Source organism: Osmerus eperlanus, chromosome 12 (genome assembly GCF_963692335.1).
Source record: "Osmerus eperlanus chromosome 12, fOsmEpe2.1, whole genome shotgun sequence".
NCBI classification, from domain to species: Eukaryota; Metazoa; Chordata; class Actinopteri; order Osmeriformes; family Osmeridae; genus Osmerus; species Osmerus eperlanus.
The window spans coordinates 3,003,443-3,030,243 of record NC_085029.1 but is presented as its reverse complement, the minus strand read 5'-3'; the positions used below and the strand labels follow the sequence as shown (position 1 = coordinate 3,030,243).

Below are 26,801 nucleotides of genomic sequence, written 5' to 3'. Positions count from 1 at the left end.
GCCACCGTTTTAACTTCCCTCTCATCCTCTCTCCAATGCTCTGCCTCACCCCTCTCATCTGCCCCCCCTCACCCTCTCTCCTCTTTGTTCCCCCACCTCTACTCAATCTCCCTTCCCCTCTCCTCCCTCTGCCCTCTCCTCCACCTCTTCACCCCACTCTCTTCCCCCTCTCCTCTCCTCCCCTCCCTGTCTCCTCTCTCGTCTCCTGGAACCCCTCAGGCCTTTTTCACAGACAGGTACATACAGGAGCACCCTGAAGACAAGGAGAAGATCGACAAGCTGAAGGACCTCATCGCCTGGCAGGTGAGACCACACACCATCTCCTCTTGAACACACACACCCCATCTCCACTGGAACACACACACCATTCCATCAAACAATCAGTGTTTATGTACAGTATATAGCACATAAAAACAACCGAGGTTGACCAAAGTGCTGCACAAGATATAAAACACAACAATCAAGACATGCAATACATTTACAGAAGAAAAAGTAAGAAAGGTCAAGGTATGTTAAAAGCCAAGTAGCATAGATATGTTTTGAGTCAAGATGGTTAAGGCAGTTCTAATGTGTGGTGGAAGACTGCTGCATAAGTGTGTTCCAGGAACAGCCAAGACACGATCACCACTATTCTTACGTTTAGACTTGGGAACACCAAGCATCCCAGATTCAGCAGATCTAGGAGATCTCGATGTGATGTAGGGGTACAGAAAGTCAGAGTACTGTGGCGCCTGGTTATGGAAAGATTTAAAATACAAACATTAACATTTTTAAATCAATTCTAAATTTAACTGGAAGGCAGTGCAATGAAATCAAGACCGGTGTGATGTGCTCAAAATGAGCGATTCCCCTTAAGGAGCCTAGTCACAGCGTTTTGAACAAGCTGAAGGCGTGAAATAGAAGACCGGGGCGCGCCAATGTAATGTGAGTTACAGTAATAAGTCTTGGCTGTTCCTGGAACACACTTATGCATGTAAATGTAAATGACTAAAATGACTAAATGACTAAATGTAATGTAATGTAATCCAGACGAGAAGTAACAAAGCATGGATTACTGTTTCAAACTAGCTAAATTACAAGAATGGCTTAAACTTAGTTAGCAAACGAAGATTATAAAAACACGATTTTACAATAGCAGTCCTCTGATTATCTGCTCCACTGGAACACACACACATTCCATCTCCTCTGGAACACACACACACCATCTCCACTACACACCCTCAGATATGCTGGGCTAGAATAGTGAAGTGTGGGGGACTGGGGCTCCTGTTCTATATGTCACAGCATTTATCTGTGACCCGGAGGTCAGCAGGGTCAAACCAGCATCTCCCACTGCTACCATGGGCAGAACCTCGCAGGTGATGCTAACTGAACTGAACCCACAGTTGCTGTGTGTGTGTGTGTGTGTGTGTGTGTGTGTGTGTGTGTGTGTGTGTGTGTGTGTGTGTGTGTGTGTGTGTGTGTGTGTGTGTGTGCGCGCGCGCGCGCGTGTGTGTGTGTGGGGCGGTTAGCAGAACTAAAAGTAGGAGAGTGTTGCTGCTGAAGCAAGCAGTCTGGAGTTAGTAGGCTCCTACTCCTCTACGATGAGAGGAGATGGGCTTGTTTCTGCATGGTCTGCATCATCACTGAGCCTGGGTGAAGTGCACACACAGCACAACACACACACATCGTTATGAACACTCACACACACAGCATCGTGAACACACACACACACAGCATCATAAACACACACACACCACATCATGAACACACACACATGAACTCAGTCACTCACAATGACTGAGTTCATCCTGTGTACATCCTCAGCCCTAAAGCAGCTCATTGTTGTTTCCAATCATGTCACCCCTCTCCTTCACACCACAAGCTTTTGTATGTCAATACCACAACCCCACCCCCCTGAAGAGCTGTGATGTTACACTGTCTGAACCAGCCACACAGAAACAGAGATCAGGTGGCTACAGTACCACCATTATGTGCTGGAGACTTGGCAGGGAACAGGAATGTAGGGGGAATCTGTAAGGATTACCTCCTACTGGGTCCCTTCTAGTTGGAAAGGAAAGCAGCTTCCATTAGGAGTTGTTCTTCATGTTTTGCTGAATCCTAATTGGTCATCCCAGAGTTGAGTATTTTTTGTTGCTTTCCTCTGCAGAGCACCAGAGTAGGATGTGAGAAGTTTCTACACCCCTGTTCTGTACGAGGTGGCTTATACGGCTGCAATATATATCTGTCTAAACGTGGATACGCTATCATTTCTCCTTAGGGTCTTCCGTCGAGGTATACACTGTAACCCATTTAGCCAGCTTTCATATGTAAGAAATGAATTTAGTTCTGACAGATCTGGGTGAAGGTGTTCAGTCTCCCGTCAGATTAGGATTTTGCAGGGGGGAGCGTTGACTGTCGATTTGACTTTGGCATTTGGGGAGGGTGGGGAGGGGTGGGGGGTTGATGAACCATCAATACTTTGGCATTTACACTGGAGCAGGCTGTTTTCTGGGGTCAGAAGACATGTCCTGGGTATTTATATCCACCTGCCAGCCCACATATGATTCATCCAAAGCAGCACGCAGCTAGTAATTTACAAAACATGTCAACGGAATATCCTCCTTTTTAAACCCATTTATGCTATAATACAACTCCCACCAAGCTAAGTATGAAAATAAATCCCAAGGTGGAATTGTTTTGAACTGGATTTATAAATGTATTTATGTCTGTGAGTGTTTTAGGCGTTAGCTAGACAGCTTAGTCTTTGAATCACAGGAAGTTGTCGTGAACCAGACGGGAGGAACTTCCAGAGACGAGGGGTGCGTGCTCAGAACAGCAGCAGCTGTCCTCCCCACCCGCCACGCCTGCCTCGTTTGTCAACCTAAACTCCAATCTGTTTGACGTAGATCAACCACTCAGGGCTTGCTCCTGTCTACCAGCCAAACATCAAGGAAATGTAAAGCGCTCCCTACCACTCCTCTGACTGTCCCCTCAGCCATAGAAGAGGTGGCAGGAGCGCTCCCCTAGCAGGGCCGCTCATGTCATCCGTCCTTGGTGGGGTGCTTGGCGCTGAACTGCTCCAGATGACAAGCCCACAGCAGCAGCATTCAGAAGCGCAAAATCGCAACGAGAGGTGATCCGTTTCCACGACCCTGCGGTCGATGCCCTAGTAGTACACCCCTGGGCCAGTGTTATTGACTGCCTTGTCAGTGCAGATTGACTGGAGCCACATAGAAAGCCGGACGAACAAAGTACGGCTTGCAGACAGACAGCTTGCCCTTCTATACATCAGTTTTTTTATTTACTTTAATCTTTTGTCACAGTCTCTGCACCCTCTCTCTTTCAAACACACATACACACACAGACAGGGATGATAAAGCCTGAATGCCTTTAATCCTGGATCATACCAGGCACCTCAAACACCATCTGGCTGCTCCACATGCTCCCTGGACAACAGTCTCTCGCCACCCCTCTGTTCCCTGCCCTGGAAGTGACCCCACACCCCACAGCCAGCCACAGAATGGAGGCGGGAGCTCCTCTCTCTTCTTCTATGGTGTCATATGGTGGGTGAAGGTTAGCGTCTAGTTAGAGCTGCAGTCCCTCCGGAGTCCAATTAGGCAACATTAAACACTGCCGTTAGGTGAGGCCTCGCAGGGGATGACTGTTGTGGAACTTTTCCAGTGCCTTCAGATGGGATGAAACCGCGCTCCTGTGTGTCAGAGATGGCGTTGATGTTATGTCTTGCTCGGATTCGGAGGTGTCGTTGTTATGCAACGTGCTGGTTCTTCCTGTCCCTCACCCTGTCCCCTCGTCTCCGGGGAGAGAGCACTTCTGTTGCCATGCCGCCACTCTGCTGTTATGTCATCCTGGATGGCTATAAAAAGATGTGGGTATCCTGGGAAACCTGGGACTTGCCTCTGCTTTCATTATCGCTCCTGTTTCTCTCACTTTCTCTCTCCGTTTATCTCACTCTCTCTCTGTCTCAATTGTTTTTTCTCACTATGTCTCACCCTTGGTCTTTTTTCTCCACATATGCTTTTCCCTCACTCACCCTCTTTCTCTCTGTCTTCTCTCGCTCACTCCCTCTATCTGTCCGTCTCCATCGTTCTTGCTGCCTGTTTCTGCTCTGTCTTTCTATTTCCTGTGCCTCTCCCCATCCTGCTCTCCCCCCTCCTCTCCATCTCTCTTGTGTTCTCTGAAGAGTTCCCTGTGATGTGAAGGTGGTTGGGGGGGAATTCTCCGGGTGGGGGGGGCACCAGAGCCCAGGCTTGTTTGTCTCCACACAGGAAGTTGGTTTGGGTTGTTTGTGATATGGGTACCCGGAGCAAACAGGCTCCGTTCTGGTCCAATATACCCCCGAGGCATGGCCCAAACAAGCCCTCTGTCCCCCCTCCGCCAGCCCACAAGATCTGTTGACGCATTGCCACAGTGAATATTACTGAATATTGCATCACATAAAAGGGTGCAGCTCTGTCTATCCTGGCTGGGTAACAGAGTGAAGCCAGACCAGTCAGTAACTTAGGGAGCAGCAGGCAGATGAGAAAATATAGGACTACAGGAAGTTAACGCACACATTCTCTCTCTTTCTCAAAATGTATATCTTGGTTTGTCTCTATTTCTGCCTCAATTTCTGATTGGTCTCCGCTCTTTCTACTTCTCGATTTATTTTTTCTGTTTTTCCCTCTCTTTGTCTCGCTCTCACCCCCTCTCCCTCTATGCCAGATTCTTCACACACAATTTCTTGAGCTCAGAGCAAATCCCTCCCTCCAGCTGCTTTTGGCTGCAGATACCTTTGTCATAAAAAGCCCTGTGCTCTTGAGATGCCGGGGGCAGAGTGTACTGCAGAGGCTCACGCAACATCTTTTGTAATGAGATCTGTCTTCGTTTTTACTGGAGTAACGCAAAGAGCAGCACAAGAGCATCGTTCATATTTACTCTGAGAAGGACTTCTCAGGGTAATTTCTGTCTTGATACTTCATACTACTTGTTGTGGTATTTTTCAGCTTCTTGGTCGAAAACAGACTTGAATTCTAAAAGCTTCCAGAATTTTCACAGGTTTATCTGTATTTACACTCTGCAGAGAAACAAAACCTCCTCTTGCCAGATATAGTTAGGAGAGTGACCTCAGATAGACACCAGCAGTGTGTTCCCTAATTACCTGGTTTCTGGAGTTTCAGGTACTCTGTTGCGTCGTGTTGTTTAGCCGCTCTAATGCTAGACGACACGACTAGCCTGGATCCTCTGTAGCCTCAGACGTGTGTACTCGTTCATCATGTAATCCCCACATCTGTTTATTAGTGTGTTTGTGTCCCCGTGTGTCCTCTCCATCTAAATAAGTCCCTGGAATCCAAGAGAACCATCTCACTGACTCCTGAGAGGGGGCAGTTGTCGGGGGATGAAGTGACCATGGCAACCAGGCATTTGCAAATGCCTTTTTTATAATGAAGACAGTTTATTTTCCGACCGGCTAGGGGTTGGCAGAAATACGTACGCTCACACACGCACACACACACTCTTGGGCTCTGTTTTGTGTCCAGTGGTAAGACTCCGTGGTTGTGGGATCTGTAGTGATGTTGTGCCATCTCAAGTATGTCAACATGGAATTCAGCTTTTCTTCTGTGGTTCATTGGATGTGATGAGCCTGTGTGTGTGTTTCAGATCCCCAACCTGGCGGAAGGGGTGCGTATCCACGGGGAGAAGGTCACGGAGGCCTTGAGGCCATTCCACGACCGCCTGGAGGCATGCTTCAAGCAGCTCCGCGAGAAGGTGGAGAAACAATATGGAGTCAAGACCTTGGTAAGACCACCCCCCCCCACACACACACAGCTCATCCCTCCAGTTCCATACAGCTTACTCCACCACCTATATCAACAAAAATTGCATCCAATAGAACAGCCCCATCCTCTTGTTTTGTGTGTAAAAATATTCACAGTGATTTACAATTAAAAGAGATGGTTACTGATGAAGGGCTCGGCTAGTCATGTTCTCCTCCTAATACTTTCCCCTGTGCTTTAATCCTCTAAATAGGGAGTGGGGCTCCCTGAGTCATCTGTGTGTGAGAGGGGAATCCCGGTGTCGAAATCCCATAGCTTCTCTACCGCCTTTGCTTATGTTTAGCCTAGCTTTTAGCTATCTGTCGCCACACAGGAACATGCCAGAGGTCTTAGATTTTGAGGCCACGGTGTGACCTTTCAGAGAGAAGAAACCAGGTCTTATCTGGGCATCGTAATGAGGGCCACCCACCCATAGATGTTTAGAAAGAGTGAGCATTTCAAAGGACACATTTGGACACAAAGGCTAACTGAAGATGGCTTTCATTACTCAGACGTCCTGACCAAGCCCCTGACCAGGCCTTCTCCATGCGGCAGTGCCCTTCAAATTTATACCAGTAACAAGATTCATCAAACGATTTCCCAGCTGTGAGCCAGGAACATTTTGAAAAGCGTTGAAAATCCTGTCTTCATTGAGTGAAACAACAGTTTTAGTGTCGTCAAAACTGTATATTTTTCTAGGGATGCAACGAAATTTTGGTCTGCAAAGGTTTTCGGCTAAAAATGAAATTCTTTCTTTTTTGGGGACCAAAAATCTGAATTGACATGTTATAAATTCATAATCCATGGCTGGCTGGGATGAATATGGCCCTGGAAGGGCTGTTCTGGGACATGGGTAGGGAACCAGGGTTAGGCAGGACAAACTGGCCAGGGACATAGGACCTAGAGGATGTTAGGTGTGGGTCTTAGGCACTAAATAGACTGGATATAGGATGTCAGTTTTTTTTTAGTTGAGGATTAAATGAGCTGTAGGTTTATGTGGTGGATGGAATGACAGGTTTCTGTGAGAAACTGTTAAGGGTTTAACATGATTTCTCACTTTGTGTGTGTGTGTTGGCAGCCGTCGGCGGACGAGCGTCGGGGGAGTCGTCCTCGTTCCATGGTGCGCTCCTTCACCATGCCCTCCTCCCAGAGACCCCTGTCTGTGGCCTCCGTCACCTCCATCTCCTCTGACAACTCCCCCTCCAGACCTGGTTCTGATGGGTAAGCCCCCCACCTGACACCCCCCTGAGACACCACACCTGCAGCCAGAGACGTTCAGGCCCACCATTCTACACAACCTTAAAGGCAGGGTCGCTAAGTTTTACCAACCAGGCAATTTTGGCTCGAGTTCGAAAGGATTCTGACCAAACTATCCCACCCCCCCAAAGTCATGAACGCGCTGAGCTGCCTGACTACTGCAGGATGTAGGTATGTCGACAAGTAGTACCTCCAGTCATTGCATTTGGTCCAAATGCCGTCCCATCATTAAGGTTGTCTGAACTTAAGGATTCGAAATGTTTATTACAGTTCGGCGAAGCCCACAGATATCAGATTGATTTAGTTGGACTGTCAAACCTTAAGATTTATTGGTTGCAATCAGGATCTTAAGTTTATGTCAGCAAATATGACAAAAATACATCTCCACAACATGACCAACCCTGCCTTTAAGGATCCAAACTGCTGCTTCAATATTGGAATCTTTTATTTTTATCCAAATGGTTCCATTGAAACATAATTGACTCCACCCCCAACGCCTGGTTACCAGCAGGAAGAATTAATCCATGACATAATGTGTACTTCTTACACCCACCCACCCCACACACACTCACATGTCCCCCCCACCCCAGTTTTACCCTAGAGCCCCTCCTGCCAAAGAAGCTGCACACCAAATCCCAGGACAAGCTGGACCGCGACGAGCCCGAGAGAGACCGGAAGGACAGGAAGAAGGAGAAGAGGAACAGCAAGCACCAGGAGATCTTCGACAAGGATCTGAAAACCACCGACATCTCCTTGCAGCCGGCCGAAGCCGTCATACTGTCAGAGACGGTGAGAAACCCTCCCATCCTGAAATCCTCCCTGCACCTCCTCCTCCTCTCTCCTCTTGGCTTCTCCTTCCACCCTCTTCCTTTCATTTCGCTTCATCCCGTCCTCCGCTCCCTCCCTCCGTCCCCTTCCTCCTCTCTGCCTGTCTACAAGTCTCCTCCCCCTCCTCCTCTCTCCTCTTGCCCTCTCCTCTCTGTCTGTCTCCTCCCCCTCCTCCTCCCTCCCTCCTCTCCTCCCCTCTCCTCTCTGCCTGTCTCCATGTCTCCTCCCCCTCCTTCTCCCTCCTCTCCTCCCCTCCCCTCTCCTCTCCTCTCTGCCTGTCTCCATGTCTCCTCCCCCTCCTCCTCCCTCCTCTCCTCCCCTCTCCTCTCTGCCTGTCTCCATGTCTCCTCCCCCTCCTCCTCCCTCCTCTCCTCCCCTCCCCTCTCCTCTCCTCTCTGCCTGTCTCCTTCTCCCTCCTCTCCTGCCATCTCCTCTCTGCCTGTCTCCTCCTCTCCTCCCCTCTCCTCTCTACCTGTCTCCATGTCTCCTCCCCCTCCTCCTCCCTCCTCTCCTGCCCTCTCCTCTCTGCCTGTCTCCTCCTCCCTCCTCTCCTGCCATCTCCTCTCTGCCTCTCTCCTCCCCTCTCCTCTCTACCTGTCTCCATGTCTCCTCCCCCTCCTCCTCCCTCCTCTCCTCCCCTCTCCTCTCTGCCTGTCTCCTCCTCCTCTCCTGCCCTCTCCTCTGCCTGTCTCCAAGTCTCCTCCCCCTCCTCCTCCCTCCTCTCCTGCCCTCTCCTTCCCAGGTGTGGAGCATCAAAGCTCTCCCTCCCAGAGGGATTAAGGCATGGTTAATGGAATTAAGATAGGGATCAGAACGGGGCCCTGGGTGGGGTTATCCCTGCAGGTGGATCCACCCGGCTGCCCTCTGATTGGCCCTCTGGCTTCCTGGTGAGGGGGGGGGGGGGGGGGGTGCAGTTAAGTGTTTATACAGCTATGACTGATCTGAATGGGGGGATGGGGAGTTAGGCTATATCAATCTTAACATCTGCATTGGATGAAAACATCTCCAGAGAATGTTTTGTTAGGAGTGAGTCACACTACAGAGGCATGGATAAATAAAGTCTAGTACACCATCAATGATCGGTGACAACAAATATAGTTATTGCGAGCCATCATGGTTCTTTGTGAAACGGGACCCGCTTCTGCTAACACAAGTAGCTGGCTTCATATTTGCATGCTCAGGGAGAAATGAGACGGGCAAAGTCAATGAGCAAGAAAGCAATTTTCCCTTAAAGTTTTTTTATTGATCTCTCCCTTGTTATATTTCAGCTTACACACAATGAGTTTTTTGTATGATACATCCCTGAAGGAGATGTTCTATTGACTCAATGTGTCATTTATTTGTCTTCTGTCACTACTCCAAAATGACTAATATAGTCCTGCTGCTCACTGTGTGTGTGTGTGTGTGGTTTTGTGTGTGTGTGTGTGGTTGGTTGTGTGTGGTTGTGTGTGTGTGTGGGGGGGTGTTTGTGTGGGGGGGTGTTTCTCCACAGATCAGCCCCCTGAGGCCCCAAAGACCAAAGAGCCAGGTGCTCAACCTGCAAGGGGTGGAGCGCCGCCTCTCTGTGTCTCCCGGACCCCCCTCCTCCTCCTCTGCTGCCGGCCCCCCGCCCATCACCCCCAGGAACAAGATCTCCTTCAGCCTGCACACAGGCTCCAGTAAGTAGCCTCTGCACAAAAACACACTTACCTGGACCTCACCACCTGTCTATCTAACTAGCTGTCTGTGTAGGCCTGTTCAGCTTCAAGCACAGTGTCTCACAGGACAGCAACACACTCTGTAAACAGGCTGGCTATCAAAATGCCTCTGGTGTAAAATGTTACAGTAGAGTTCTTCTGATCAATGCCCCCTCTCCCCCCCAACCTTCCCCAGCTGTGGAGCTCAACGGCACGGGCTGTAAAGGCGAGACCCCACCCCCCCTACCAGTGAAGGGCAGCACGGCCGACTACGGGAACCTGCAAGATAATCAGGACTCAGCCAGCCCCTCGACGCCGCCCCCACCCCCACCACATCACAGGGTAGGTATGACCAACAGAACGGAAGCCGCAGCTCCTTAACGAAGCCCCGTTAGGCCCACGCTAAACCTGACACCCTCCTCCGGGCAGGGACGCTGTGAGACTGACTGAGTGAGCGAGTGTCAGATACGTGTGTGTGCTGCGGCCGTCTCTGGCCCCACCAGCGGAGGAGACGGTCAGCCATGGCGACGCCCCTCAGCCATTATTTACTCTCTCACCCTCTCTCCTTCAGGGACGTGATTGATTCGATGATTACTTTACCTTTCACATACATCAGGTGCACTCCCCACCTCCGCTCATTCATCGGAAGCTCCTCGCCACGGCAGCCGAGGCTCCCCTCCCCGTGCCTCTCTGTTAACTAATCTTATTTATCCTCTGTCACAGCCACCAGACAGGTAGTAGAGTGGGCTGGTGTGAGTAACAGGCATGCGGAGACCAGACAGTGATTTAGTACAAGCAGATGTTCCTGCGCTAGACTGACAGCAGGCAGGATCTTAGTCCTTGACTCAGGAACAAAGACGTTGTCGTGTTTGGGGGGAAACCGCATGAGACGCTGGGAGACGTTTCTCGTCCTCACCCATCAGGAAGTCAGAACTTCAGAACTTTTGCCTTCCAGAACAGTGAGTCAGGCTTCTGTGCTTTCTTACCAGTGGATTAGCGTTGATTTTGTCAATTTTCTCTCCACCCCTACTCACAGCATCTGCCTCCACCGCTGCCCAGCAAGACCCCCCCTCCACCCCCACCCAAGACCACCAGGAAACAGGCGTCCATTGATTCAGGAATTGTGCAATGAGCAAAGACACTGGCCTTTCAGAGACTGACCTCTCTTCTTCACACACACACAAACACACGCACACACAAGCGGTCTGACAAGATGAATACCTCACTGCAGCCCCTGTCCTCTGATTCTACCATTGCCTCCAGTGGGGTGACGTTTCCCACAGGAATGTGTTGCAAACATCCCTGAACGTGTCATCGACACGCCTTCCTCCCACAACCTGCAACAGGCCTGACGTTGTGGTCACACCGTCTCTAAAAGACATGAGAGCACACTGATAGTCTTATTTTATTTCAGTGGTTATATCTTTTTTCCTTCTTTTTTTTTATCCATATTCCCACTATGTACAGAGGTTTGTATATATGATTTTATTGTATTTTTTTTCTCTGTGGCTTTTCTCGTGATGTTTTCTGTATTAACATGACAAAAGGTTGCTTGGCATTTATATCCCAAAAAAGGGCTTCTTAGTTTTTGAAATGACAGGGACAGTAAGGAAAGCATGCCTGTCATTGATTTTACTGGTCAGATTGTGTTTTTGGAGTGCACACCACTTACTCCTTCCCACTTAATCATTGTATAGTATGTGCTGTAACCTTGGATTTAAGTAACAATGACTGCCCCTCTTCACAATTCACTACTGACTTCTGAATAAACTTTGCAAATGTATGTTTTTTTAAACATGTTGTGGTCTCATTGGGTGTGCTCAAGCCTTCGGCGAGAGCACAACCTTTGTTCTCTCACATATATTTATTTATTTATTGTTTATTTTCGCCCCCCTAAGGATCAGTCAATATTTGGACTACATACACAACGGCGGTGTCAAAAGGTTCGTCTTGGTAGCGATTGCGTTGGTTGTATTTTTATTTACGTTCCGTTGCATGGTTTAAGTAGAAATTGCGTTTTTGTGGTGAAAAGTGAAGCTAACGGTGGCTAATTTGCTAGCCACAGTCACTGGCGTTACTAACGTCACTACGTCACTAACGTCACGAAAACACGCGTGACTACCTGTAGCAGAACATTCGTTTCACATCTGTTAACTTGGGGGATAGCTAGGCTAACTATAGCTTTACTGCAAGGCAGCTGCAGGAACGCCACAAGCAAAGAGGCCAGGGTGATAACTATTTACTCATTTTACTTTGTGATGTGAAACACAATTATGAAATGTAATGTACAATATTAGCTGATATTATTAAGGAAGTAGGCCCACATCTACTTTTGGAAACGGTAGTCTACTATTTCACTGAAGCATTACTGTAGCATCATGACATTAGCCTCTGTTGCCCGGGCAACACATACTACAGTGGTCTATGATGCATCTGTTTTCAATCTTTAAAATAAACATTCCTCACAAATACATTTTCGTTGTAGGATTTATTATGACATTACATTACAAGTAAACGATTTGTGGGTGAAATGATCATTACCCGTGTTTTAAACCAGTGTTGCTCACTGCAACGCTGTAGCTTATGCGAGACACTACAAAAACATCTACACAGCTGTAGGAAGTCAAACGGCGACAGAACATGTTCGGCACTCCCCTTACTTAAATCAAAAGTCTATCTAACTGCTAACCTTAACTTCATTGCCACAGCCTAAACGTTGTCAATCTGTTCATGAAAATAATTTATTTTACGGTCCGTTGTACCGTACAACGGAACGTTAAATCCAATTCAACCATCGCTACCACCAAGACGAACACAGCAGTAGTCTAGTACTGTACCGTAGTAGTACAATTTACCGGGGCAGCTTCTCCACACAGGGCTATGTCGCATTTTGCGTTGTTACTGACAATGATCGCTACCAGTGAGCTTTTTATGAATGAGGGATTTTCCACTAAAGAAATGTCAAGCTTATTTACGTTTTGGGGGGCATATTTTCAGTTAGCAGATGGGACTGTCTGAATCGCGATTCCATCTTCTACTGCCGGGTAACGTCGTAGAATAATCTTCAAAGGGGGTTCTTTATTAATGAATGAATGCAATGAGTAGGCTACATGCCTGAAAATATCACGAGAAGGGAAAAACTTAAAATGACGTTTAAGTCATAGAGATTAGGTCCATTTTTACACCGGTCTGCCAAATTTATTCGTTTTGATTCAACGATGAGGCTGCCTCTTGCAGGGGAAATGAGAAGACATCTATTTCATTCTACACTTCACTCGTATTTTCAGTTGTAAATGAGCAGCAAAAAAAAAAGCTTTTAAATCTATTTAATCTTTATAAATAATAAGTATGCATTTTCATATAAAATATACAGAAATCAGTTGTAAAAATGTCATTCAAAAACGGACCCCTGTGCAACCGACGCAAGCAAGCACACCCTACAATTTCCCCAGAAATTGTACCCTCTCTAGTTTGATTTGACTTTCAGCAGTATGCAAATGTTTGCATCGTTCCATGGAGCCACCACTGTGTTTCCTACCTTGATTAAAGTGTGAGAAGCAACTGTCTGTCTACTTAACTGACAGCAGCAGTACTGGATTATCAGAAAGAGTAGGTCTCAATCGGAGGGAAGCGTTGAACTAGCTGTTGAACCCTGTATGGAATTGCATAGTCTAGTAAACAAACTACCACTAAACTACCATAGCCATATTTTTTATCGGAAGGGATTTTGCGTGATAAACATTATTGCCGTGTGTAGCCTACACACAGTAATATACTTCTCTCAGTAATACAACACTAAGTTCCATCAAAAGGTTTAGTTGTGATCTCATAATGTTGTGTCCCCTGCATTGTCATAATTCTGTGGGGCTGAAGCCTGAGATCTCTCTGGAATCCACCTCACATCAGGTATGCACACCATTGGACACAATGGGACACATTCCAAATCACAGTCAGCAAATGGCCATTCAGGAAGTGGTGAGGCTGCCCACTTCAGTTGTGTTGCTCTGATTACCACAGCATCCCTTTGAACAACAGTCTAATCAGCGTGACTAGAAGTGCATTCCAGCACTTGGTAGACAATGACGTGTTTGTCACATTTGAACACCCCATGTTTGGTTTTAATAGAAATTGATTGGTATTTACAATGTTAAGTCAATGCTTTATCTGTAGCTTGTCAGCATCAAATTGATTTATGCGTTTTACCGAGCTGCAAAATAAATTAGGTTACTTTGAGTCTCGGTGGATTACACAATAGCTATACGTCTCAAATGAAACCTATCAGTGGAGCTTATGGCACATGCTGTTGGAAATCTTGATTGATAAATGCTAGCTAATCCTATTAGCTCCCAGAAAGAGATCTTCCTGCCAGGAGCCTTGAAAACAGAGTGGCTTAAAGCACATAACACTCCTGCCTTTTTGGAGAATATGGCCTTTTATATGCTTCTCCCCAGGGTTGCTATGGCTACTGTAGACAGTGTGCACTTCAACGCTATTTTGAAGATAAAAAGCCTCTCTACTGCATCTGGAAAAGCACAAAATTCAGGTATAGTTTTGGAGAACTCGGTTCTGGGTGCAGCTTTCTTTGTCTAATCCAACAGTGAGAAATCTAGCTGTGGAAGCAAATGGACTATTATTATATTTCTGAACTTGTAACTGGAACTTGAGGTCCGTGTGTAGCCTACTGATACAATTTGCTCCAAAGAAAACCCTTTTTCATGGCACCGTAACTCCTAGTCTCGGAGCTGCAGTAAAAATGTCCTATTTAACCTTCAGCGTCCCATAGGTCTTTTTCTATTCGAAACTGTATGTTTTGTTAGCATTTTTACAGGTCTCATGGCCTCTGCTATTAAGCTGGGTTTGCGAGGGTTGTTTGTTGTGCCAGCCCCAGGTGGCGGGAATGACGCAGTCTCAGCCCTCTTTCATTCTACTGTCAACACTTAGTGTGGGTGTTTGCCTGAGGAGAAAAACTGTGTTGCATCTATCATTTGACGTCTTTGTCATATATTTACCTTTTTCTTTTACTTTAATTAGCCTCTGGACGTCATTTTCCTTAAGTGTATCTGAGAAACACTAAATATTGTGGGGTGGTTGTTGGTTTCAGTATGTTGAGTAAAGATTAGAAACAGATCAAACAAATAGGCTACAAAGAACTATAACAGTATTCCAAAAACACGGAAAGAGAGAAAAACTGTATGGTGCTTCCCATGGAATTTTTACCAGACACCATGATCATCTTTTTTTGCACAGGCTATTGTGACGGGTATGTAACAGACGTAGCCACGCTCCGTCACAACAAGGTATCGGGGAGGTATCTGTGTCATTTCAGGGAGTCAGATGGCTGAGCGGTTAGGGAGAAAAAAAAAAGCAGCCTGGGAAGTTGCATGGATCAAATGGTTCCAGGTAGGCCTACACCACGGCAAACAACTATGGTAAGAAAAAGAGTGCCGTTGTTCCTGGCCACGTGATCTATCACTGAAACTACGTTCTCTTTTACAGTAACATACTCGGCAGACTATGACAGCTCGTCCACCACATCAATGAAAGGACATGCCTGACTGACCAAAGTAAAACACCTTGGTTGAGAACCTTATAGACCTTTAATTGATTTTTTAAAACCATACACCCTCAAAACACATCTACGTTTACCTGACAGTGTTTTAAATATAGGCTACTAACTAACACATTACCCAATACATTCTAAAACATTGTTTCCAATATGGAGGATAGAGGCATGTGGATTTAGAGACTGGTCAATAAACTTTTAGCAAATGCACAGTAACTTTTATGTTGCTATTATCATTCTCTTGGGATAATTTAGATTGAGACAAGTTGTTCTGCATAAGCTTAAATGTTTTACATAGTGGCCTATAATAACCATGTAAATGCAGGCTGTGTAAGTCTATATTATCATTTATCATTATATAACCGCTCAGATGGCTGAGCGGGAATCGGGCTACCAATCAGAAGGTTGCCGGTTTGATTCTGGCCATGAAAAATTACGTTGTGTCCTTGGGCAAGGCACTTCACCCTACTTGCCTCGGGGGGAATGTCCCTTTACTTACTGTAAGTCACTCTGGATAAGAGCGTCTGCTAAATGACTAAATGTAAATATAATTACTTTTATTTATTAGCCTATTTATTTAAGTTGAAGCCGAGCCTGTTATCTGTCTACAGGATGAATTGCTTTTCGAACACAGAATTTTTTTTATAAATAATAAAAATGCAAGGTTTGCTATCAATTGGTGGCACACACAGATTCCTGGAATTATAGATAGATTATTATTATTTTCCGATTCTGGTTACTCGAATGACGAAAGAACGAAAATGAACGAAAACTGATTAAGACAGACAGATGCACTGCAAGCGAACACAAAAACGTACAGTTTTTCTCAATTGCTAAGACACATTTCTTGAATGTGTACTGTGTACCTTTGTATTCATTACAAACCCCTGATTGCTTGTTGAGTATATTACATTGCTTGTTAGTGCTTACACATGGATAATTGGTTGTTAAGGGTGTTTGAATTGCGCTTGTGCTGTTTTCTGAATGACATAATGGTGATTGTGTCTTAAAGTGAGAAGTGTGTTTATACTTTTGCAAAGAAGTGTGAATGAACCTGAGAAATTAGTCAAACAGGGTCAATTGTGTTTAAAGACTGGGGTACATGGTCTTTCTGCTGGTATTTGGCAAAATGGTTTTGTGAGGATGGTTTACACATACCATTTTTGTGTGTTAGCAATCGAGAAAGCCTCTGATGCATCCTAAGTACGTAAAGCAGAACTTAAAATGAGTTTTAAGTTAATCACACCACAGAAGAATGTGTTGTTAACTACCCATCCAAATTCTAAAGATAAAAAACACCGAGAAGTATGTTAAATTAGGTTTTGAAATCGTGAGAAAATCAGCAGTCTTCTCTGCTTAAGACTGGGGGGGCGTGTCGCCTGAAGGAGCTGAAGCTCCGTCCCCTCTAATTTATTGAATTTAGCAACCACAGCAACAACTAGCTAAATCAATTGCAGATATCAGAACAGACCTACCTGCAGTCTGTGAGTGTTTTATGTGTTAATTCCTTTGTCTTTGCATCGTACCAGCTGAGTAACTGAATGTAGGTTATATAAACCGTCCGTTGGAGTTTATCCGAAGCTTTCCATGAGCGTGGCTCTTCACAAAATCTATCCACCTATTTTTCCTTTCATTATTAATAGGGAACTTAAATGGCATTGCAGCGCAGCTGGAGTTCTTGCATCAGGGAAGATGCAGTTGCGGGTGGTGGGCGACATCCTGAAGCTAGCTAGCTAAGCTACAATAACAGTACAGCAGGAGGAGCCATTCAGTGATCTGACATAGATAGGTCGAAATGACGTAGATAGGTAGTTTTTTGGCTCCGCCCATTAAAACCTGAAAATGATCTGAAAACCTGATCTGATCACCTGAAAACGGGTGAGAAACAGTTCAACGGTCTAACTCCACATTTCAGCACGACAAAGTTTTCGCGCTTTCCACATGCTTTCAGGAACTCATTTCACACGTATATAATGTACTTAGAAGGAAAACATTACTTTTCAGGATCTTTAAGTGCATGAAAAGAATAAAAATAAACGGTTTAATTAAACTCCTTAAATTTAAAACAAAAGGGAAGCAAACAATAGGCTACAGATTTGTGATTGGTCTTTGACAACGCTGTTTGCACATACACAGCTCATGTCAGCTGCTGTGCGGTCTGCAGTCAACTGATTGTGCTTCTCCGCATTCTCGCCTGCTCAGCTCTCTGTCAGTCTCACTGAACAGAGTACACGGCAGACCCCTTTCCACCAAGGTGAACCGGGAGCTAAGTCGGAGCCGGCGCCGGCGCCAGAGCCGGTTCGGGGCTGGTTCAATTTGCGAGCCTCCCAAGAACCAGTTTGCTTTTCCACGGGCTAGAGAGGCACCACAGAGTCACGTCATTGCGTCACTGTTTACGTCTCATCTTTCCCAGAAACGCTAGCGTGGCACCGCCAAACACAAAGGCTGTTTATCAATTCGAAGTGACCTGGTGCAGCCAGAACAACTTAGAGCTCAATGCTCTTAAGACAGTGGAGATGGTTGTGGACTTCAGGAAGAACACAGCCCCACTCACCCCCATCACCCTGTGTGACTCCCCAGTCAACACTGTGGAGTCCTTCCGCTTCCTGGGCACTATCCTCTCTCAGGACCTCAAGTGGGAACTTAACATCAGCTCCCTCATCAAGAAAGCACAACAGAGGATGTACTTCTACTTGGAGATGGTTGTGGACTTCAGGAAGAACACAGCCCCACTCACCCCCATCACCCTGTGTGACTCCCCAGTCAACACTGTGGAGTCCTTCCGCTTCCTGGGCACTATCCTCTCCCAGGACCTCAAGTGGGAACTGAACATCAGCTCCCTCATCAAGAAAGCACAACAGAGGATGTACTTCCTTCGGCAGCTGAAGAAGTTCAACCTGCCAAAGACAATGATGGTGCACTTCTACTCAGCCATCATTGAGTACATCCTCACCTCCTCCATCACCGTCTGGTACGCTGCTGCCACTGCCAAGGACAAGAGCAGGCTGCAGCGTATCATCCGCATTGCTGAGAAGGTGATTGACTGCAATCTGCCTACCCTCGAGGACCTGCACACCTCGAGGACCCTGAGGCGAGCGAGGAAGATTGTGACCGACTCCTCCCACCCTGGTCACTCCCTGTTTCAGTCACTCCCCTCCGGCAGAAGGCTGCGGTCCATCAGGACCAATACCTCACTCCACAAAAACAGTTTCTTCCCTTCCGCTGTTGGCCTCTTCAACAAGGCCAAGGGACCACACTGACTCTAATGACTTCCTGCTTAAAACACACTGCTTTTTGCACTGCATTACAAAATGGTATCTTGTACATTTGTATTTTTTGTAATATTTGTATTTTTACATTGTAATTTACGGCAACTTATATTTTATTTTATTGTATATTTAATTCAATTCTAATCCCACTTAGTACTGCTAGTTTATGTACCCTTAGTATAGATAGTCCACATATTTAAATTTTAGGTCCCTATATGTTTATTGTATGCACCTTCCTGTCAAAGCAAATTCCTTGTCTGTGCAAACTTTCATGGCGAATAAATCCCATTCTGATTCTGAAGAACGCGAGGTTGAGATGCGGGATTTCCTGGCTATTGCGCAATACCCTGGCCTCGCAGCAGTATGACACAGGGGCGTAGCCATGGGTAGACCTGGGTAGGCATAGGCCTACCCAATTTGTTCTTAGGCCTACCCAAAAACGAAAATTTCTCTGAAAAATTAGGCACCGGACGCACATCGCATAGTAAATAAGTTAAAAAAAAAAACTGAAAAGATGCCTATTCATATTTTTCTAGGCCTACCCAAAAAGATTATTCTGGCTACGCCCCTGGTATGACAACACTGGCATTATCAGGTTAACATTTTGCAACTAGTGTCTGCACTGCACTGAGATGCTAGCTAGGTTATCGAAAAGTCAGAACAAATGTACAAATTAGCTGTTTCATCAATAAAATAACCACATTTTCAGCAACTACACTGCCCACTTCTCGTCACATTTTAATTCAGATGCTGATTTACATGTACCGTTTAGCTGAAATATGAATTGTAAAAACGTACAGCAATGGCGGTCAAAGTATTTTGTTTGTCGGACATGGTAACCCCGCCCCCGTCCCTGACGCAAGTGGTTCTTACTTGGTTCCCACTCTAGCCCAGCGCCGATGTGGTGCTACTTGCGAACCACTTTCCCTGGTTCGGAGCCGGTTCTCAGGCTGTCGAAAGAGAAAGGACTGGTTCGAGATTAAGCACCGGCTCCGAACCAGCACCCAAAACGCGTCGGTGGAAAAGGGGTATCTTAGAGAGGAGGTGTGCCTCCGAGTCTGGGCAGGAAAGCAAGACCACGCGCTCGCTGGGAAGTACTGGCGACTTTCCTCTACGGAAAGTAGCTAAGGTTGTCCAAAAAGTCTAGATTAGATTTGTCGCTGGTCGCTACATTAGATTTTCTGTCGCTTGGGAAGGTGAAAAGTCTAAATCTAAAGGGACTTTTCACTAAATTGGCAACACTGAACTGGTGGGCTTCTATGTTTGTGATGTCACATTTGGGGGAGTGGCATACGTCTTTTCAACACCAGGATCTCAAAAATCAATGATAAGTGAAATTACATAGCAAAATGAAGCAAATATTGTTAAAGCTATAAAAAGGTTAAACTTGGTTTAGGGTTTGTAGTTACTGCATATATTTTGGTAAGAAGTAAAAGTGTAGCAGTAAATCTAGAAATCTACTTAAAATAGTTGTATATGTTTATATTTTCGTGACTGTCCCAGTTTATCAGTAACGTATTGGTAAAGTGGGACAGTGTTACTGGTGATCTGAGACAGGGTGTTACTGGTAAAGTGGGACGGTATTACTGGTAAACTGGGACAGGGTGTTTCTTGTAAACTGGGACAGGGTGTTTCTGGTAAACTGGGACAGGGTGTTACTGGTAAACTGGGAAGGGTGTTACTGGTAAACTGGGAGTCAGGTGGCTGAGCGGTGAGGGAGTCGGGCTAGTAATCTGAAGGTTGCTAGTTTGATTCCCAGCCGTGTCAAAATGACATTGTGTCCTTGGGCAAGGCACTTCACCCAACTTGCCTCGGGGGGAATGTCCCTGTACTTACTGTAAGTCGCTCTGGATAAGAGCGTCTGCTAAATGACTAAATTCAAATTCAAACTGAGACAGGGTGTTTCTGGTAAACTGGGACAGGGTTTTACTGGTAAACTGGGACAGGTTGTTTCTGGTAAACTGGGACAGAGTGTTACTGGTAAAGTGGAACAGCCACTCAAGTCATTTAAAGGGGGTTTATGTCCCCATTTGTTGTTATCAGTATAATCTAAAACAGTTAAAAACTTATTTCAGGATAGAATGGTTAAACATACAGGGAGGAAGATGAGGAACGAGAAAGAGAAGCTAAGGGCAGGAGAATGTTGAATAAGTACAGTGAGTAGAGTAGATTAAAGTAGCCTCAGATTCTTTATTTAGAGTAAAGGAATTAAGTGTTATACTTAAAGGTCCCCAGACATGATGTTTTTGTATGCTTTTATATAGGCCTTAGTGGTCCCCTAATACTGTATCTGAAGTATCTTTCCCGAAATTCAGCCTTGGTGCAGAATTACAGGCACTATGAGCAGTCCCACAATGAGCTTTCCTCAGGACGTGCCGTTTCTGTGTCTGTAGCTTTAAATGCTAAGGAGGAGGAGAGAGGTGGGGCAAACTAGGTAACCATATACAGTAAAGCAACAAAATGATATAGCGTTAGTTGGCTTACTTGTCCGAGGTTTGTAGCTGGACCAAGGAGAGTTGGTACTGATCCAGACTTTAATTTCAGACAGTCAGCAAGGCCAGCTTTGTATTACCCCAAGTGGAGGAAACAGTCTTCGCTGAAATGTTTGGCGTAGACATACAAAACTTTAGGAAGTTGTGTCGGCGCATTTCCAGAGAAAATTAAATTAAGACACTGGTTCTTCATAGGCTCGGATGAAGGAAGTAAAAAATACTGTACATTTGGATGGATTTACATTTGTACATCCAAACACTGATCAACTGCTATGCTTTGTTTGTTTGCAAGCCATGATGTCTCTCGAGGAAAAAACGATATCGCACTCACACAGTCGTAGCTCAGTTTCTCATGGGCGTGCCAGATTCTCTGGGCGGGCAAGGCAGAGAAAGGGGAGGTAACCTTCCCTCTTAGGACGACATAAGGAGAAGATTTTCAAAATCGTTTGAGCTTTCATTTTTCAAAAGCAAAGAATACCCAGGGCTTGGTTTACACCTATCAAAATTTCTAGCCACTGGGGGACAATAGGCAGGCTAGGGGAACTCATATTTATGTTAAATATAAGATAAATAGAAGTGACATTTTCATGTCATGGGACCTTTAATAGTATCCCACCATAATATATATATTTTTTAAATACTTAAATTGAATACTTAAATAGACAGTAAAGATGTCCCACTTTGATAGTATAGGTGTCCCACTTTACCAATATCACATGAAACAAATGTTGGGGTTTGGTCAGCAGAGGGTCAAAGAAGGGTCAGGCTTCCTGTGTTTGGATTTTCATGTTTTTTCCTTATGGAGACTTAAAGGCTTCATAAAGGTATCAATCTATTTATATGGCCATGCATTCATTGCAAAAGGTGACGTACAAAGCCATTTTTGTGAAAGTGTCCCACTTTACCTGTATTCACCTTAGGTACTGTGTTGGACTAAAAGAATAGTAGGCCTAAAGGATGCACTGTGGATGCAGCCAGAAGCATTGGCACAGGCCTGTCCATTATACAGCTATGATATCTCATTTATTTTTTCATGTTGGCATCAAGGTTTGATCAGTTGAGTAATTCGGTTATCAAGGACACCCAGCCACGCACTCAATATCCAGCCTCGCAATTGAAAAGGCTCGAAGAAGGAGCGATTCACCGACAGCAGTATTACACAACAGGAATCTGTTTCAATAGGCTTTCTGTGATTTGTGAGGTTACATCCTTCCTGCTCTACTCTCACGGCACAGGGAAATGCATAACTGAATTGAGAGGATTTCCACAGGCTTTACATGCAATAGCTGCGAGATGCTCCTCTCTTCTGGAGGAAAGTTATTTACAACACGCACAGGCTCAATGTCGTTTGTCACATCTGTCCAAAATAATGTTGTGCATATATTCTATTCTACTTGACACACTTGCGTGTGCTTGGATGCCTCAAAAGTGCTCTGCTGTCTTTTAATGTTTCTGTGCTCAATGAAACATGACGGTGTCCATAAGTCCATGGTTGAGAATGTGAATATGATCAGTCACAACCAGTATATCACAAATAAATAGAGATATCTTGATGAGCCTACATATATCACACTGGATACTGTAAGAGCCTTTTTTGGCCCTTTTCCACGACACCTTATAGACCCGTCTTTTATGTTTTCGATCTGGTGCCTACCTGGTACCCCGAGGGTTTCATCTTAATTCAAAGAAAAAGATGACGTGAAAACACTGCAGACTGCTGATAGGTCAGAGAGAATCGCAACACCGGACATCCTGCACAAACCCACATTTTTGAATAGCCAAGCTACTTTACAACGGTCTATAATGTTTTCAATGTTCGGCAATGTTTCCATTCACTAGACGACACGATTAAATGGCAACTCATAAAACCAAGCCTTGGTCAATTGAGGAGGTGCAGATGTTCTTTGTTGCCTACTGCTGTGTCCCCACCGAAAGCGAATTTAAAAAATTGCGCAGCGAGAATATAAAGTCAATGCAACAGGCGAATTTGTGCGGAGAAATTAAAGGTTCGGAAATTCAGGTTGCTCAAATTCGAACCGTAAATTTCAGATCCCAAAAATGATTGAATTTAATTTTGGGGATCAGATTTTTTTTTTTACATTGAAATAAATTCATATTTCAATTTTAAAGAGTTGAATTCATACCTGAGTTTAAAGGTATTCAGGTATGGTTTTCAAAGTAAAATATTTAGATACTATGAAATTGGTGATGTTTATATTTCAATATTAAGTATTTAATGCCTTTTAAAATTCAAAACATCATGTCACTTATTTGCTTCCATACAGATGGTTCATCCAATCACCTGCCAAGTATTTCTTTTAATTGCTTGCCCTTTTCCAAACAGTTTACCAGGACGATTTCCCAGAGGTTATGTGTAACAAACCATCTGGCGAATCAGGTTAATGACGACCAGTGTAGTGGAAAACGAAACACAGCACGTAGAGTTGAGTCAAGTTCAGCTGATGCCGTATTTGGAAAATAAACTTTTGACTCGTTCACATATTTTTAGGTCAATTCCATTTTAAGGATTAGGCCTACTCCAGGAAACAAAATTAAACATTGTCAAATGGTTCGTTGTCAAGTTTCTTAGACATCAAAGATAAAAACACTGTAGCTGCAGATGTTGTCACTGAACTAACTATTCTGCCCATTCTCTCAAACCCTCAGTGTACCCTTATTTCTTGCTGTGCCATCATGGTGTCCTCATGAATATAAACCGGTTCATGATTTGAGAATGATGCTTCCATTTTAGCTGGCCCATTTCCTCCCATATTCCCGAAGTTCTTACTTGCATGTGGGGTCTCAGTTGGGGTTAGGCTACAGGAGAGATATTCTGGAGAGGTAAGGAGTGGACAGGAGTACAGTAGTAGCATGAAGAGAGGTACACATTCACCCATGCTGTGCCTGTAAGCACTAATGAACAATTACAATCTTAGTTCACTGCAGTTGCAAGGCAGAGAAGACGTTACATCTGTATCCTTAGACTGTCGTAGGACATACAGTCAGAAAAACTGTATCTCTTAACTTCTGAATTCAAATGACAGGTGTGTGAAGCTTAAATAAGTGCTGTCTGATTTACTGCTAACGTTTCCAGACCACTTATCCTATGTCAGTCACAGGTCTCTGACTCCATTTTACACTCCAGTATTATGCTAAAACTAAAATAGAAGTTTCATCGTTTCTCTTACCTCAATTAAAATATTGCTGCCATAATCTATAACCAATGGAGTTTTTGAACATAATAAAACACAAAACAGGATATGCATTGTAGCATATAAGGCAACAGCCGTTTCATACCAATTTAAATTATAAATATTTTTACCGACAGCCTGCAACTGACCCTGTCATGCTGAAAGTGTATATTATGTAAAGCAGATTCACTGATCAGGGGAAAAGGATCAAAGCCGTCAACACTGGAACTAGGCCTAAAGTAAAAAACATTGTTACATCGTTACACCGCATTGGCAACTAAAAGTTGGCAACAGAATTTGTGTACCCTTTGCTTAACATACAAGCCAGAACAGAGATTCTCTCGTATGAGACGGAGATCAAACAGATGTGGTTACTGTTTTGGCAGTCGTCGGTATTGCGGTAGCCTGCCATAGATGTTACGCTTGCCCAGTCAGTGGTGTAGCTGACCGGGAAAGGACAGATTGAACCACAGTGTGAAGGCTGCTGTTCAATGCAAGAGCACACCTGCTGTGTGGAGTACCCTGTTATCCGCTCATAATGCGGGTGAAGTCCAAAAGGCCAAAATTGCTTTCAGCAAACAAATTAGTTCAGTGATTGTCATTTATCAAGTGAACTGCAAACATACTCCATCGGCCCCTTAATTACATCACTGAGTCATGCAACTGACTTGCTGTATTTGAGTCGTTCACTGTACGATGAAGGTTATTGAGTGTAATTTATATTTATCACTTATATTGGCGGGGTCATGCAGTGATATATATTGTAGGCAATCAAGTGAATTATAGTTGTTTCCCAACTAGGCTTGTTACACATATTTTTTCTTCTCTTTCCAAGCTTGACCTCCGATAAGAACAATAAGGTGACACCTTGTTGACAACCACGCGTGGGCTACCCTACCAGCTTTGATAGCTTCTGATCTTCTCTGGTGTCGGACACAGAAAGCTAATTACTGTAGAGTACAGAATTGACTACAAATACTGCCCACTGGACTATCACAGTTCTATCTTTGTGTTATCATGATGGATTAGATTCCACAAGTTTAACCAGCCACGTAGACGTTAACATTATAGATTCTTTCGACCGCTTTGATTAGAAAAATCATTAGTTTGAAGCATTAGGAGCTTCTATAAATAAAAGTGTGTCTTTCCTTCTACATTCTACATTTGAAAACAACAGTAACACAGGGATATCTATTTTCTTTCATAGATGGAGCCTGAACTCTCAATCAGAACCCCAAATTACAACCACAGACGTCCTTTTTTAGACGTGTAAGAAGAGAGGGCTGGGGGCTGCACGGTGGTTGAAGTGGGAATCATGTTATTCTTATCAGGAGGTGCTCACAAGGCCTAGGCTACCCATGGAGGTTGTGTTGAGGGACACAAGAAAGACACTTTCACAATAGTTTTAATCTTGAAACTGAATAGAAGACAAACATACACACACACACTCGAGCTGACATGCATTGGGATTTGAGCCACGTAATAATATGTAAATTAGTGAATGCCATGCCATGGGTTAGACCTGTAATCACGGACCTCCCAAGAACGTTGGTACATTTAATCTTTAGTGGAGCATCATCTTTTTGTCATCTCATATTTAGTCGCATTGATGCAGCACAGCAGTGACCTACATTGGAAAAGGCTATTATCAACCGCTGGTGCTTCCCACGCAATCAGAGGTGTGTTGCTAGGAGACATTCTGATCAGAGGGCATTACACTGAGATGGTAAGGATACAGAACACACTAGTGATGGGTCGTTCGCAAATGAGAATTGTAGGTGAACGTCGGGAGCTGGCTCGCATATCTGAAGAGCCAACTCTATTTTTAATGGATTACTAATATAGCCTATAGAAATTAAATGATTATGTAATAATGAATGATATTAATTATATAAGCCTAAACACACATTCGTTTCGACTGTCTGATCAGCCTCACATTCTGTTACTGTCAATCATACACGCGGTGTCAACCAATTATACAGCATGAGGGAGGGCCGAGTCAACTCACACACACTCAGACGAGTAATCGAAACTCGGAGAGCCATAACAAATCAATGCATTTTTAAAGACATTGTGGTTAAGGTCGAGTATGATTTCATTTAATAATTTAATTAGAATTGTTTTCACACCTATCATAGTAAAAGTCATAGTTAAAACATTTATTTTTTAAAGAGCCGTTTGGGAGCCAAAAGAGCCGTCTCTTTTCAGTGAGCTGAGTCAAACGAGCCGGCTCACGAAAAAGAGCCGGAACGCCCATCACTAGAACACACTATGGAACAAATAATAAATAAAAAGATTGTTATTCTGGAATTTAAGCTGTTGGGTAACTAGAAGAACTGGCGTACCCAGAGTGCATATGGATTTAATTTAATTCTCATTCAAATAATTGAAACATCCTTCAGAGACACTAGGGACCAACTCCTGTTTTACATACAATTCAGAACATGAAATGGCAAGATTTGATTAATTATTGGACACAACAGGGTTGACATCTGACATTATAATTCACAAGTATCTCATTGACCTTTTTCAGCGTTGAAAATATTCAGTAGATATCACAGAAATAGGAATGGGTTTCATATATCAAATCAGTAAATAAACCTTGGATATGTTCCCAAGCACAATAAAACCAAATATTGCTTGAAGACTAGTCTGTAGACACGCTCTCATGTTAGTGAAGGGTAATGTGCTGTATTTAAAATGATCCTGGAAATAAACTTTATACTGTTT

At 44.5% G+C, this 26,801-nt stretch overlaps 1 protein-coding gene across 3 annotated transcripts in view; it reads left to right on the top strand.

The window, feature by feature from the left end:
• Window positions 1–11,351, top strand: part of dock1 (dedicator of cytokinesis 1) — a 212,953-nt gene extending 201,602 nt beyond the window's left edge. For 2 of the 3 annotated variants that reach the window (XM_062474732.1, XM_062474731.1), the window contains exons 46-52: window positions 220–303; window positions 5,641–5,778; window positions 6,874–7,016; window positions 7,643–7,841; window positions 9,373–9,538; window positions 9,753–9,898; window positions 10,593–11,351. In XM_062474732.1, the coding sequence (XP_062330716.1) occupies window positions 220–303; window positions 5,641–5,778; window positions 6,874–7,016; window positions 7,643–7,841; window positions 9,373–9,538; window positions 9,753–9,898; window positions 10,593–10,688 (972 nt within the window). In that variant the 3' untranslated portion in view covers window positions 10,689–11,351. The remainder of the gene's footprint in view (window positions 1–219; window positions 304–5,640; window positions 5,779–6,873; window positions 7,017–7,642; window positions 7,842–9,372; window positions 9,539–9,752; window positions 9,899–10,592) is intronic. The other variant, XR_009931847.1, reaches the window with a different exon arrangement.
• The last annotated feature ends 15,450 nt before the right edge of the window (window positions 11,352–26,801 follow it).